The following is a 12888-nucleotide window of genomic DNA, read 5'->3' as shown; positions in this document are numbered from 1 at the left end:
TAGTGACGTGAAGATGTTTTTTGAATTGATGGAAAAATCTATTTTGGTTGTTTTGAAAAATTATTATTTTCCAAATTACGTCATAGGCAGAGTTACAGAGCATTGGCTGGTCTTAGCTTTTTCGCAATCAACATCATGGTTCCTAAACAATTTAAAACTATGTTTAGATTACTACAACCAGGCCCTTTGCCAAATGAATACCTGGGGAATAACTTAATTGAAAGCAATCAATCATTCATGGAGCGTCGACAAAATTACGAACGGACAATTTTCGCTCAGAACATGAATATGTAAGAATAGAATTACCGAAAGAATATTTCGTTAGGTCGTTGATAATTATAAACCGGCCTTTATAGTCAAATTAACAGAAGTTTTTACCGAATTAATGTCCAGAATTACAAAAATCGGAAAAAAAGAAAAAATTGCTTGAGTGAAGTATCACTTAGTATTAGTTCGATTCAAAAAAGAGTCGAACAATACGAAGTACAGATTCGTTACCACCGAACAATACGAAGTACAAATTCGTTACCAGAGAAAAGGAGGAAATTTTTTGCTCCCCCGTTAAATTCAAAACAATTGCAAAAAATAAAAACTTGCGCGCAAAGAGTTGCGCAAAGAGTTAAAAGTCACTTTTGAACTCGGTTCAAACACTGAATTTCAAAAACAGCCAAACCAAACACTTCGAAACATTTAAATTCACATTATATTAGTTCAATCGTACAGTGTTACGTCAGAGTCAGCAAAACAAGTTAAAGTTTAAAAAACGTCTTTTTACAATATTAATATATTAAAAAACATGGAAACTAGGTTGCAAAATTAAGAAAACAAGTTATTTTCTCAAGAGATTGTTTTATTGCTTAGATGCTAAACAAAAGAACCGTCAACCATTGTAATCATCGTAATAAGACAGAATACACATTTAATACATTTTCAAGCTATAAATTCTGATCACGTATTCATAAACAATAGTTACGCGTTGTCGGCTTTAAAAATTTTATCACCTGGGCAATTTTCAACTTTATTTGAAAAACACGTTAAAAATATTTTATGAAACTATTGAGTATTTGGGAGTCTTCTTTATTAAAGGCTGCAGTCTGCTTTGTCTTGGAAAATTATTGCTTAATTTTGCATTAACCATCCATCTACCCTATATTTACTTTTTTCTACATTCATAATTTAAAAAGTAGTTGCGCAATACTATTTTAGTAAAACACTTAAAATTACTACAAAATTTTGTTAAAATTCTCTTTAAATATTCAAAAAAAATATTAAATTTGTAACGCGTATTGTTAGAATTTATTTTTTTCCAGCCCTAAAAACGTCATTTTACTGTCTTCAATTTGTCATTGTTTTTGTCACGACCACAAGTTAAGTTCCAACAAAATATTTTAACACATTTCAGACACGAAGACGTTGTTTCATAATTCTCTTTAAAATCTTAAAAAGAGTTTTTTTGAACATGACAATTAAAATAACCGCATTTTAATTGTCTTAACTTTTAATGCTGTAGTAATAATAAACCTGTCTAAACTCAGGAAGATTCGAAACTGAAAAAAATCCTCCCCCCCCCCCCGTCAAAAAAAAGTCTTCCCCCGTCAAACTTAAAAAATTCAAGTTTTAAATAGAGTCCATAAAAGTTTCAACTCTTCATAAAAAATGTTTTATGAATAAAAACTGTTAACCCAAGCAATGACCCTGCAACAATATCCAATGTTAGATATTGCATTTTTAAAGCCATCTGTTCTCAAAGTATTAGTTGCACCACTAGTCGCTCTCCCATCTTTAATGTTTGATCAATAGATAAAGATCGAAGGAAACTCGATTTCAAAAAGGTTCTTTTGAATTCCAGATTGATCATAGCTTTGGTTATTTCTAAAATTAAGATTTTTAGTTTTAAAATTTTCAAGTTTATCACAAGAAATGGATAAAAGTAAGAAATCGATAAGTAAGAAATCGATACTTCCCTATTTTAAAGATATAAAATTGTGGTATGTGAACTTTATACATTAGTCAACGCATACTCACTCCAACTACATACCCCCTTTTCAAGTCCTGCAGGACGATATACCCCTTTTCAAGTCCTGCAGGACGATATACCCCTTTTCAAGTCCTGCAGGACGATAAAGTGTCAAAATTGTACAACTTACATCGTTGCTACATCGATCGTCTTCATTAACTTGCTCTCTACTTCTTGTCTCTGCAAAACGTAAAAGAGATGAATGAAACGTCAGAGGTCATCAAATCAAGAAGTCAGCATTTGTAAAATTTATCAAAAATTCTTTGCAGTTTTTCTGAAAACTATTTGTGTCATTTTTTTGTAGATTATTTATAGTTATCTATAGAATATATATATATATTTTTTTTTTTCTAAAAACTTAAACACTGCAAGATCGTCTTCAAAAATTTTTTTAATAAACTCATCGTATAACGTAATTATTTTAAAAATTCATCTTTAAGAAAAGTCTAGAGGCCATTAATAAAAATTTTATGGGTACTTGATGCGGACTGGGGTACAAATGATAGATTAGCACTAACGTAGAGAATAGGCACATGTTTATTCCATGGCAAGGCTGTAAAAAAATTTAAAAAATCTTACCTCATTCCCTTTACTCGTTGCAATTTGATGAAAGTGTATTTTGTCGTATTCGCCCAGGTCCTGTGTCACGTCTAATTTTTCTCCTTTCGAAATAAAGTTACAATGAGACGTCAAAATAATAGAAGGATTATATAGTAATAATAATAATAATAATAATAATAATAATAATAATAATAATAATAATAATAATAATAATAATAATAATAATAATAATAATAATAATAATAATAACAATAATAATAATAATAATAATAATAATAATAATAATAATAATAATAATAACAATAATAATAATAATAATAATAATAATAATAATAATAATAATAATAATAATAATAATAATAATAATAATAATAATAATAATAATAATAATAACAATAATAATAATAATAATAATAATAATAATAATAATAATAATAATAACAATAATAATAATAATAATAATAATAATAATAATAATAATAATAATAATAGTAATAATAATAATAATAATAATAATAATAATAATAATAATAATAATAATAATAATAATAATAATAATAATAATAATAATAATAATAATAATGATAATGATAATGATAATGATAATAATAATAATAATAATAATAATAATAATAATAATAATAATAATAATAATAATAATAATAAAAACAACAACAACAACAGCAGCAACAACAATAAAAAAAACAATAAAAAAAAACAATAAAAAAAAACAACAATAATAAAAAAAACAATAATAAAAAAAACAATAAAAAAAAACAATAATAACAATAACAAAGACAACAACAATAGCAACAACAATAATAACTAAAATAATAGTAATGATAATAAAAATAATAATAAAAACAATAGCAATAATAATAATAACTCACTAAAAAAAAAAAAACTTTATAAGAAACAACATACGCAGTGCGTCTTTTAAATCTTCATATGTTATCTTTTGGATGGGAACGTCATTCTAAAGAGTACACCATTAATCATCATCATCATTATCATCATCATCATCGTCATCGTCATCAAGTAAAAAAAACAACTGGTTTCATAAAAAAAGCCTCACTCCATAAATACTGGATGAAACACTAAGCAACGAATCAGCTTTTACAATTGGAAAGTTTTCAGGAATAGATGCAGAAGAAACTGTCCTAGCTAAATATAAAAAATTTATTAAACAAAATATATCTTTCAAAACCAACCTAAGTAGCAAGACAGAAAAAGAGAGAAAAGATACCTGCAGGTTTTAATTCGAACGGAGTTTCGATGCTCTTTGTTTCATATTTGCTGTTTTTTAAAGCGTTTACAATTGTTTCACGATCAAAGAAAAAAGAATAGTCTAGCGAACTTAATGCAGCGTCAGTTTTAATCTCTTTGTTCGAGAAAAGCGTCGAAGGTAAAATGCACGGTGCTCGCTCGCTACGCTTCGATATGACCTAAAAAAGATTTTGACTTATGACCTAAAGAACTTTTTCCCATTGAACTTTTTCCTTTTAAAGTTTAAAATTAAACGTGTAAGAGTTATTACTAAACAAATTGTTTCAGAAAATCACTTGCATTCTGGGTATGATGCTGAAGTGCAGGTATAGCAGTCATGTCACATATCAGCAAAAAAAAAACAGCGACCAATCCGTGTATATAACATTTCTGCGTTAATGACAATTGTGTTTTGGATGATAACATCAAGTTCTAATGAAATAAATAACAATGTATCAACATTTTCATTTCCTGGAAAAAAGTTAAATTTTCGTTAAAAGCAAAAAGCATTAAGAAATCTTAGTGAATCAGCTTCATTAAGTTTGCAATTCTACCAAAGTGCATCACGTAAACGCAGAATTTCAAACCAATTTCAAAAAAAAAAAAAAAAATTTCATAACTTCATCAGTTTAGGTAAAATTTTAAAAACTTGATAGGCCATGTGGTCAAAAACCATGTTTGAAATTCTACCAAGTTACTAAAGAATATTTTTAGTCTTCTTTGAAGTTAGGATCACATCTTAAATAAAACAACTCTGGAGAAGTCTCAATAGTTGGCTTTGATCCTCAATGTTAAGCTTGAACCCTTTCTTACAAAAGAACAGACATTTTCCCCATAAGTTTCTACCACTCCAAATATTATGATCTGGCTAGGGTGGTTGATATGATCTACACTCCTAATTTGTCTTTAGGAGACTGGGATCAGGAATTTTTCATTTTTTCAATAAATTGCTTCTCATAAAAAAAAGCAGCAAATTTTCCCCTTTTTTAAAAAAATGATCACAAAAAAATGATCACATTTGCTAAGCCTGGAGAGCTCCTACATTCAAAAAAGATTCCGCACTTAAGTATTAAAAAATCTATTAAACTCTTTAAATCATGATAAAAAGAAACACCATAACTATTACAATAATTATAGTCGATAATTGTCTAAATGTAATGATTCATTTGAAAACACCGCTAAAACATCAATAATATTTGTTGCTTGCTTGAATAATTTTTTTAAAACACGTACCTGCAACCCAAGCACAAAACTCACTAACTCGACAACTGTCTCCTCTTCTCCAAACTCAAGAGCAAGTAAACAAATAATAAAGGTCAGTAGCTTAAAGTTTGTGTTGTTGTTGCTCGTGAAACAGCAACTTTCGTAAATATGGAAGTAAAAGTCTTGATTGTTCTACAAAAAAAAAAAGTGAGAGACTCTTTTGTAATACAACTGGTGAACTAATAAACTAATTATTTAATAATGAAAAAAAATGAACACAATTTAAAATTCAAATTTTAAACTGTGTTACTGTCATCCTTTGCAGCATTCAGAAAAACTCAAAACATTTTAAGTGTCTTTTTTGTACAACTCAAACTCCTAAATCCTAAAATCCTAATCCTAAAAATCATTACGAAGATTTTTTTTGATAACCACAACAAGAAAAAAAAAAAAAAAACCTACCTTACGCATGAAAGCAGCATCTTGTCTAGAGCATTTGTCAATATTCCACGTTTGATTTGATTCAGTTAAAGAGCTAAATAACAAATACTGCTATCACTAGAAATTTTAAATAATAATCATTGGTTTAAAAGACAAATCCAATTTTTACTTTATGAATATTTACTGTATTGCAATTTAATTTAATAAACTGTGTACCATAGTTTTTCTAAAGATGTAGCATTCTTTCTTCTATCCAATAAACTAACAAGAAGCATTTGAAAGTAAACACGAACATCTAAAAATAGTTACCGTTTGTTACTTTTTAATGTTATAAAATAATAATAGATTTATTCATACATAGCTACAAAGCGTGCAATCAAAAAACAATACTTCCAAACACATACACACTTTCGGCTGAGAGTGATCTGTTAATGCATATTTTTAAAAATTGTGACCTTTCATATGAAATAATTCCTTTATGTTCTATTACTTTCTATTACATCTATTACTTAGCTTTGTGTTGTTTTCTAAGATCAAAAATTCAAGAACATTTAACATAAAATTTGTATTTTTTTTTTTTTTCACTCAATTATTGACCTATATAGTTTTTTAAGTCTTGGTTTATTGTCCAAACCAGATCGGCTGTTACTCTGGGAAAGCCATAAATATTAAATTGTTTACTGAACAAACAAATTTTATTGCTTGAATTCAAGTAAAATAAAATTCTCTTGGTCTCCTTTAACACTGAGAATGAACCAATTTTTCACCTGGATTATGAAGTAGAAGTCCTGAAAGCACAGCATCCAAAAATTTTGAGGTAAATGTAAAATTAAAATGCTTTGTTTGATGGCTTTCAGCAACCTAAGAGAAAAACAAAGCTAAATAATAAAGAAAAATACAACTTAATAAAAAACTTTTTCAAAAAAAAAAAAAAAGAAATTTGGAAAAAAAAAAAAAGTTTTTATAAGGAATAACACAAGACCAATGTGAGAATAACACAAGATCAATATAAGAATAATACAAGAACAATGAGAGAATAATGAGATTGATGTAAGAATAAGAACAAATCAAAAATACCTTCAGTAAACATTTCAGTAAGCTTAATTGCAGCATCTCTTCTGTGTCATCTCTACAACATTTTAGAAATACTTATTAAATATTATTATTGTTATTATTATTGTTATTATTATTATTATTATTATTATTATTATTATTATTATTATTATTATTATTATTATTATTATTATTATTATTATTATTATTATTATTATCATTATCATTATCATTATTATTATTATTATTATTATTATTATTATTATTATTATTATTATTATTATTATTATTATTATTATTATTATTATTATTATTATTATTATTATTATTATTATTATTATCATTATCATTATCATTATCATTATCATTATTATTATTATTATTATTATTATTATTATTATTATTATTATTATTATTATTATTATTATTATTATTATTATTATTATTATTATTATCATTATTATTATTATTATTATTATTATTAATAAAAATCGAAAAATACTAATTTGTGATGAAAACGATGGCTTTGTGATGAAAACCGAGGGAAATCTTTTTAAACTTTTTAAAATCATTTTTAACTCATTTTTTGAATAATTCCAGCAGACTTGTTAACAGGTTCTAATAATTTATCATTTGATTATTAAAATTGGACCTGATAGAAAAAAAAAAGAAAGATGCTTTAATTTAAAAAAAGAAAAACAGGCTTACACTGAGGAAGTCAGTCCAATATCATGTTCAGCTTCACTCTGGCTTGTTACTTTATTTTGTTGCGGGATTTTCAAAATGATAAACAGCATAACATCTACACGTTGAAAGTCAGCAAGTATCGATGAAAACGCTCCTAGAGAAAAGAAAAAAAAAAAGTAACATTAACAAACAGTAAAAAATATTAAATCAAAACATTAAAAAACAAAAACATCAATAAACAAGAATTATAAACACTAACTTATGTCATAAATATTTTTTTTTTTTGTTGAGAAAAAAAAAAAAAAGACTTTCAAAATAATAAAAATCACCTGCAGCACTAACAATAGCTTTTTGAAGGAGTTTTTCCTTGTGATGTGCGGACTAAAAATCAAGTAAAAAAATATCGTAACCACAAGTCCCGGTCTTTCAGCTTTTTAAAAAAGAACTGGTAAATAATTTGAAGTTTTTAAAAATAACCAAAAAGAGAACATGATAGTAGATGTAGAATTCAATTAAAATAAAAATATTTCTCTTAATATTAAATAAACCATGAACTCCCGCAATACTAAATGGGAAAAAGCAATAAGAAAGTCTCCTAAAAGCTACTAATGTCAAATGCACTTCACATCACAAAAAATATCAAGCAGAGTAAGGCATTTTAAAACACTGACAGTAAAAAAAATGCATCTGATAAAATTCAAATCCAATTTTGAAATATTCTGCAGTACCTTATCACTGCACATAACTTCAATGGACATCTTCAAATGTTTTAATAATGTATTAAACACTTCCAAGATGGATGGACCTAATGTTTAAGAAAAACATAAAGTTAAATATTTGAAAACTGTACAAAACCTTTTTTTCTTTTAAATAACAAAAACATTGCTCTGTAAATACAAAAAAAAAAACAAACACAACCATATCAAAAAAAAAATTAAATGAAAGAAAACATAAGAAACATTTTCTGAAAAGATAATCAACAGCAGATGAAAATGGGCACAAAAAGAATTAAATATTACCAATTGAGCCACTAGTTGCAATTTTTACTGAACCAGATATCATGTGAACAATGCTGGCTTTTATTTCTGGCTGACTTCCTTTGTGTTTATCAAGATGCGACAACAAAATTTCTATAGCACGATACGAATACTGATTCTAAACATTAAACCCTGGGTATAAACTCTAGAAAAAAAATCTGTAATGTGCAATCTAAACTTTAAAAAATTTTTGTAAGTCTCCTAAAAATTCCCAAGAGTCTAAAGAAATTTTGAGTCCATAGAAATTACGTAGGATTTCTAAAGCACCTTTTGTCCTGGGTATAAATTCACATAGTGCGTATATCAAAGTATTATTTATGCATAAAGATAAATACTATCATTAAATTATATACCAAGTTAAGATTAAAAATAAAAACACTTAAATTATTTAAAATAAAGGTAAAACTGAAAAAAAAAAAAAATTAAATATAAAACTTAAAAAATGAAACTGTAAAAAATATAAACAATCAGTTAAATTAAACAATTCTTCTTCTTTTCTTAAAAACATGGCCACAACTAAATTATTATTATCATTATTATTATTATTATTATTATTATTATTATTATTATTATTATTATTATTATTATTATTATTATTATTATTATTATTATTATTATTATTATTATTATTATTATTATTATTATTATTATTATTATTATTATCATCATTATTATCAATTCATTTCTTTTCTTCAAAATTTTGAAAGTTTAATGACAATCATTTTGATATAAAATAAGCAGAAACTTAAAATTTTTTTTATCAATTTATTGAGCTTTTTTTTTTTGTTTTGTAAATATTGTAAATCAGGTTTTGTGTTTTCTTGAAATATTTTTATTTCAAACTTAGAATTATAGTTATACCAATATAACACTGTTTATTACCATACCGTATCTAAACTTTTTGAAATACAAAGGAAAAATTAAATGTTTATGTGTCTTTGCATCTGTAACCTTAACATAAAGATTGGTCTAAATAAGTATGAGATTTATCAATTTTTGGTTGAAAATTATTCTTAAGTTAAAATACCATAAACATCCACTTTGAGATGACATGAACACATAAATTTTATGACTTTCTTTTACCACAGTTTACCATTACTTAAAATTAAAAAAAATATGTATAATTTAAGAATTTTTTAAATAAATCTTTGTCATTTGAATCATTTTATCATTAATCACAAAATATCATTATAGACAGTAGTATATACATACATAATATGTACCATATTCAAAGAACCAAAAAATTAAATTATTTAAAAGTTAAAGCAGTTGAAGGAAACTACAATTACCTGAATAGAAAACATAACAAGTCGAAATATATGTAAAGGAAATTCGTTCTTTAACCACAAGTTTCTATCATCCATAAAACTAAAATATAATAAATGAAGACATTTTATTTGAAACCATGACACATCACTACTTGGATTTATGTTTATACTGTAGATATCTCGGCATAAAGCTTCCATTAAACAAACACTGAACCACTTTCTGTGATCTCTTAAACTTCCAGTACTTGATGTAAATTTCTCTCTTATATAATGAAACAAATCCTGCTCATTAAAAACCTTTATAAATTTATAACAATAGAGAGAAAGACGGTAACAGGATTTTTGACAACAACAATACATTCTTAACCCTAAACAGCGCTTTGTAACGATATCGTAGCACACTGGTTTTTTCAAAATTTTTTATTTTCCAAACTTTTATTTATTATTTTTTTTCCTTTTCTGCTCACTGTGACAAAAAAGTCACGCACCCAAATTTTCGCCCCCCCCCCCAAAAAATTTTTTTTATATGTTTGTTTGTTTGCTTTTTAGGGACTGTTTAAAGTTAATTTCAAGACTCATAATTTTTCTCTTCTAGTTACAAAAATAGCGCAGTTAAGGGTTAAAAAAACATTAATTTAGGAAGTAGCTGTTGTCAGGCAACAGTAAACTTTGATCAAACCATTTTAACTATTTTTTCAACGAAAGCTTAAAACAAATTTAATTATTGAAAACTATTAATTGCAACTATTTTGCTAAATAAATCTTTTGCAGTTTTACAAAGGCCTGTTTTGAACTTTCAAAAAGTATCATCATTACTATCATTATACTATCAGTATTTATTATTTTCATCATCATTACTTTTTACACTTGTTATGATTTACAAAATAACTTAAAAGACAAAAGTAAAATTAAACAACTTTTTTTTTTATTTCAAGTTTTTACTTTTGTTTTTTTTTTCTGAGCTTACATTAAAAGTTGTGAACTTACGTTAGCAATGGGTATAAAATTGCAGCAATATTGTTGAATCCAGCTCTTGTAACAAGTTCACGTAAACACAAGTCTGCTAGCTGTGCAGGATCCTCTTTTTGCGTGGAATTGGCACCAGTTTGAGAGACCATGGATGTTGAAGACTCTCTTAAAAGTCTATATAAAAAAATATATATGTATATTTGTATGTGCATGGATGTGTGTATGTACTGAATATATGTGTATATGTGTATGTGTATGTACATGGAAGTGTGTGTACTGAATATATTAAAAGTTAAAACTTAGGGTACAGAATTCCAAGGCAATAAACTTACGCTTCTGTATTTGATTCAATGTTATATAATAATGCTGGAACAATTTTAGTCATGTGGGCAGCATCCCAAATATTTGCCTATAGAAAATAACAAATCAACTAAAAACTTGATGACACCTAATTTTACATTTAAACCATTTTAAAGGTTTAAAAAAAATAATTTGGTGAGTCAAATTTATGCGAGTCTTATCAGATTATAGAATATTATTTGTGGTTTTTGGTAAGAAATTAAAAAAAAGAAAACTGCTTTGGTTACTTGCAGTAAGAAATAACACAAAACCTGCAAATCATCATTGACTGTTTTCCGAACAACTCCTTGTAAACCATTAAGACCTGATAATCGAACACTGTAATTTTTGAAAAAACACTGTAAAATATTGAAATTTAAAAAATAGAAATATCATTCAATTATTAATTTTATTTTAAATCAAAAAAGTCACACAATACAATTTTCTTTTAAAAAAAAACCATTCATGACTAACAATAACAACATTACCAACTACTATAAATTCCTTCAAACAAAATTAACACAGACATTACAACAGCAATTCAAGAAGCTATTAAGATTCTCATCAAGAAGAAACTAAAAACTAAATTTTTGGAAATCACTACTCTAATTAAAAATTGTAGTGAAATTCTAACAAACAAACAAAAAATTTCAAACCACGCAACAAACGCAATTTTTTGTTCTCTTTTTTGTTTCTTTTAAGTATTTTTTTTAATATCATTTTAAAAAAAGGAACAAAGAATGTAAGTAAATACAGTTCACCTCTTTTCTATACTTTTATTCTCATTGCTTCCATAGCAAAGCTGACTGAAACGTGATATGAAAAATTCATAGCGCCTATGATAAGATGGTGTATCTTCTTCTATATTTGCAAACTTTACAAACTGAGTGGAAAAATATATATAAAAGTTAATTAACACATGTTAATTTTAATGGTTCAACAAAAAAAAATCTAACTCCTCACTGAGTTTGAGGCACAAATTTGAAGTCCAACAATATTTGATTCAAGTAGCGTTGAAACCATCTTGAGAAAACTTTCAACAAACAAATTTAAACTTGAAGAGCGACATGCAAGAAGTAAGTGATCCATCGCTTCCATTGCTATGTAAACATAACTAAAAGAAGATTGTAAGTTTACATTTTTACTGTGAACTTAATAATGTAAAAAACTGTCATCACAATGCATTTTGAACTAATGATTCAATGATGATATGTTAAAGCTTGCAGTATTAATACACTTTACAGTTAATCTTTTTAGCTTTTAACAAAGAATATACTAATGAAACCATCAACAACTCATCGAGTTATCAAAGATTGCCCTATCTCTAAATCGAACAAAAACTTACTCAATCTTTTTTCTATATAGATGGTTGCTCATCTTAAGAAACATATAGTCCCCAATTCTATCTAGTTTTTCTGGGGCTGATAAAGCATAAAATGTCAATTTCTCCATATTAGATTTCACTAAACCATGGCTTGCATCAGATGGAAAGACATTGTCAACAAGACGTTTGTATCGGGTACGCAAATTGCCAAAGCAGCTACAAACGCTGGAGGTTGCCATTATGATTTTTGTTTTTAGTGTATTTTTAGTCTGTAAAAGTAAGGTCCAAGACTTAAAAGAAACTATCATATTTTTTTTTTGCTTTTTAAACAATTTATCTTTATTTTTGCTCATAAAAATATTAACCATCCCTTTTTTTGCTAAATAAAATTCACAAAGTTTATGTTTTAGTTAAAATTAAATTTTTTAAATCATTAATTAAAAATTGTTTCAATTTTTAGATCTCAATAAAAAAAAACAAAAAAAAAACACCATTAATCTTCTTTACTATTTTCTCCCTAAACCAGAGCACTATTATTGTTATGCAGAACATTATTACTATGCAGAATATTATTATTATTAAGCAGAAAATTATGCCAAAATTTTGGAAAAGTTTCTCATATCAGTGTTTTTAAGAACTAATTTTTATAGCTTCTTTTGATACAACTTAATACTGAAAGCATAATGCACCTAAAAAATCTAATTGTAAAGTAAGTTACTGTTT

The 12888-nt window shown here is 25.9% G+C and overlaps 1 protein-coding gene across 1 annotated transcript; it reads right to left on the bottom strand.

Annotated features, from left to right (window-relative positions):
* Positions 1–1615: 1615 nt before the first annotated feature.
* LOC145191100 (protein EFR3 homolog B-like) lies at positions 1616–12441 on the bottom strand. The gene is made up of 23 exons (XM_090066570.1): positions 12187–12441; positions 11805–11955; positions 11603–11724; positions 11114–11180; positions 10835–10911; positions 10521–10676; positions 9555–9633; positions 8248–8383; positions 7957–8033; positions 7558–7609; positions 7250–7382; positions 6566–6617; positions 6256–6349; positions 5705–5783; positions 5510–5582; positions 5078–5239; positions 4145–4276; positions 3825–4023; positions 3654–3742; positions 3503–3554; positions 2597–2679; positions 2148–2197; positions 1616–1872 (listed from the first exon to the last, which is right to left on the bottom strand). Exons 1-23 carry the CDS (start codon positions 12402–12404, stop codon positions 1794–1796), a joined length of 2412 nt encoding a protein of 803 aa, XP_089922696.1. The 5' UTR covers positions 12405–12441; the 3' UTR covers positions 1616–1793.
* Positions 12442–12888: the final 447 nt, after the last annotated feature.

This window comes from Hydra viridissima, unplaced genomic scaffold (assembly GCF_058129835.1).
Source record: "Hydra viridissima isolate aposymbiotic clone 2 unplaced genomic scaffold, HvirCarnegie_v1 scaffold_11, whole genome shotgun sequence".
Taxonomy (NCBI): Eukaryota; Metazoa; Cnidaria; class Hydrozoa; order Anthoathecata; family Hydridae; genus Hydra; species Hydra viridissima.
This window is presented reverse-complemented; position numbering and strand designations above follow the sequence as displayed.

Excerpts from the sequence above, each read along its gene's own strand:
- LOC145191100 (XM_090066570.1), bottom strand. The coding sequence starts at position 12,404 with ATGGCAACCTCCAGCGTTTGTAGCTGCTTTGGCAATTTGCGTACCCGA. Across the intron at positions 9,634-10,520 it reads ATTTTATACCCATTGCTAAC|TTTTATGGATGATAGAAACT; the intron begins GTAAGTTCACAA and ends ATTATATTTTAG. Across the intron at positions 6,350-6,565 it reads TACTGAAATGTTTACTGAAG|GTTGCTGAAAGCCATCAAAC; the intron begins GTATTTTTGATT and ends TTTTTCTCTTAG.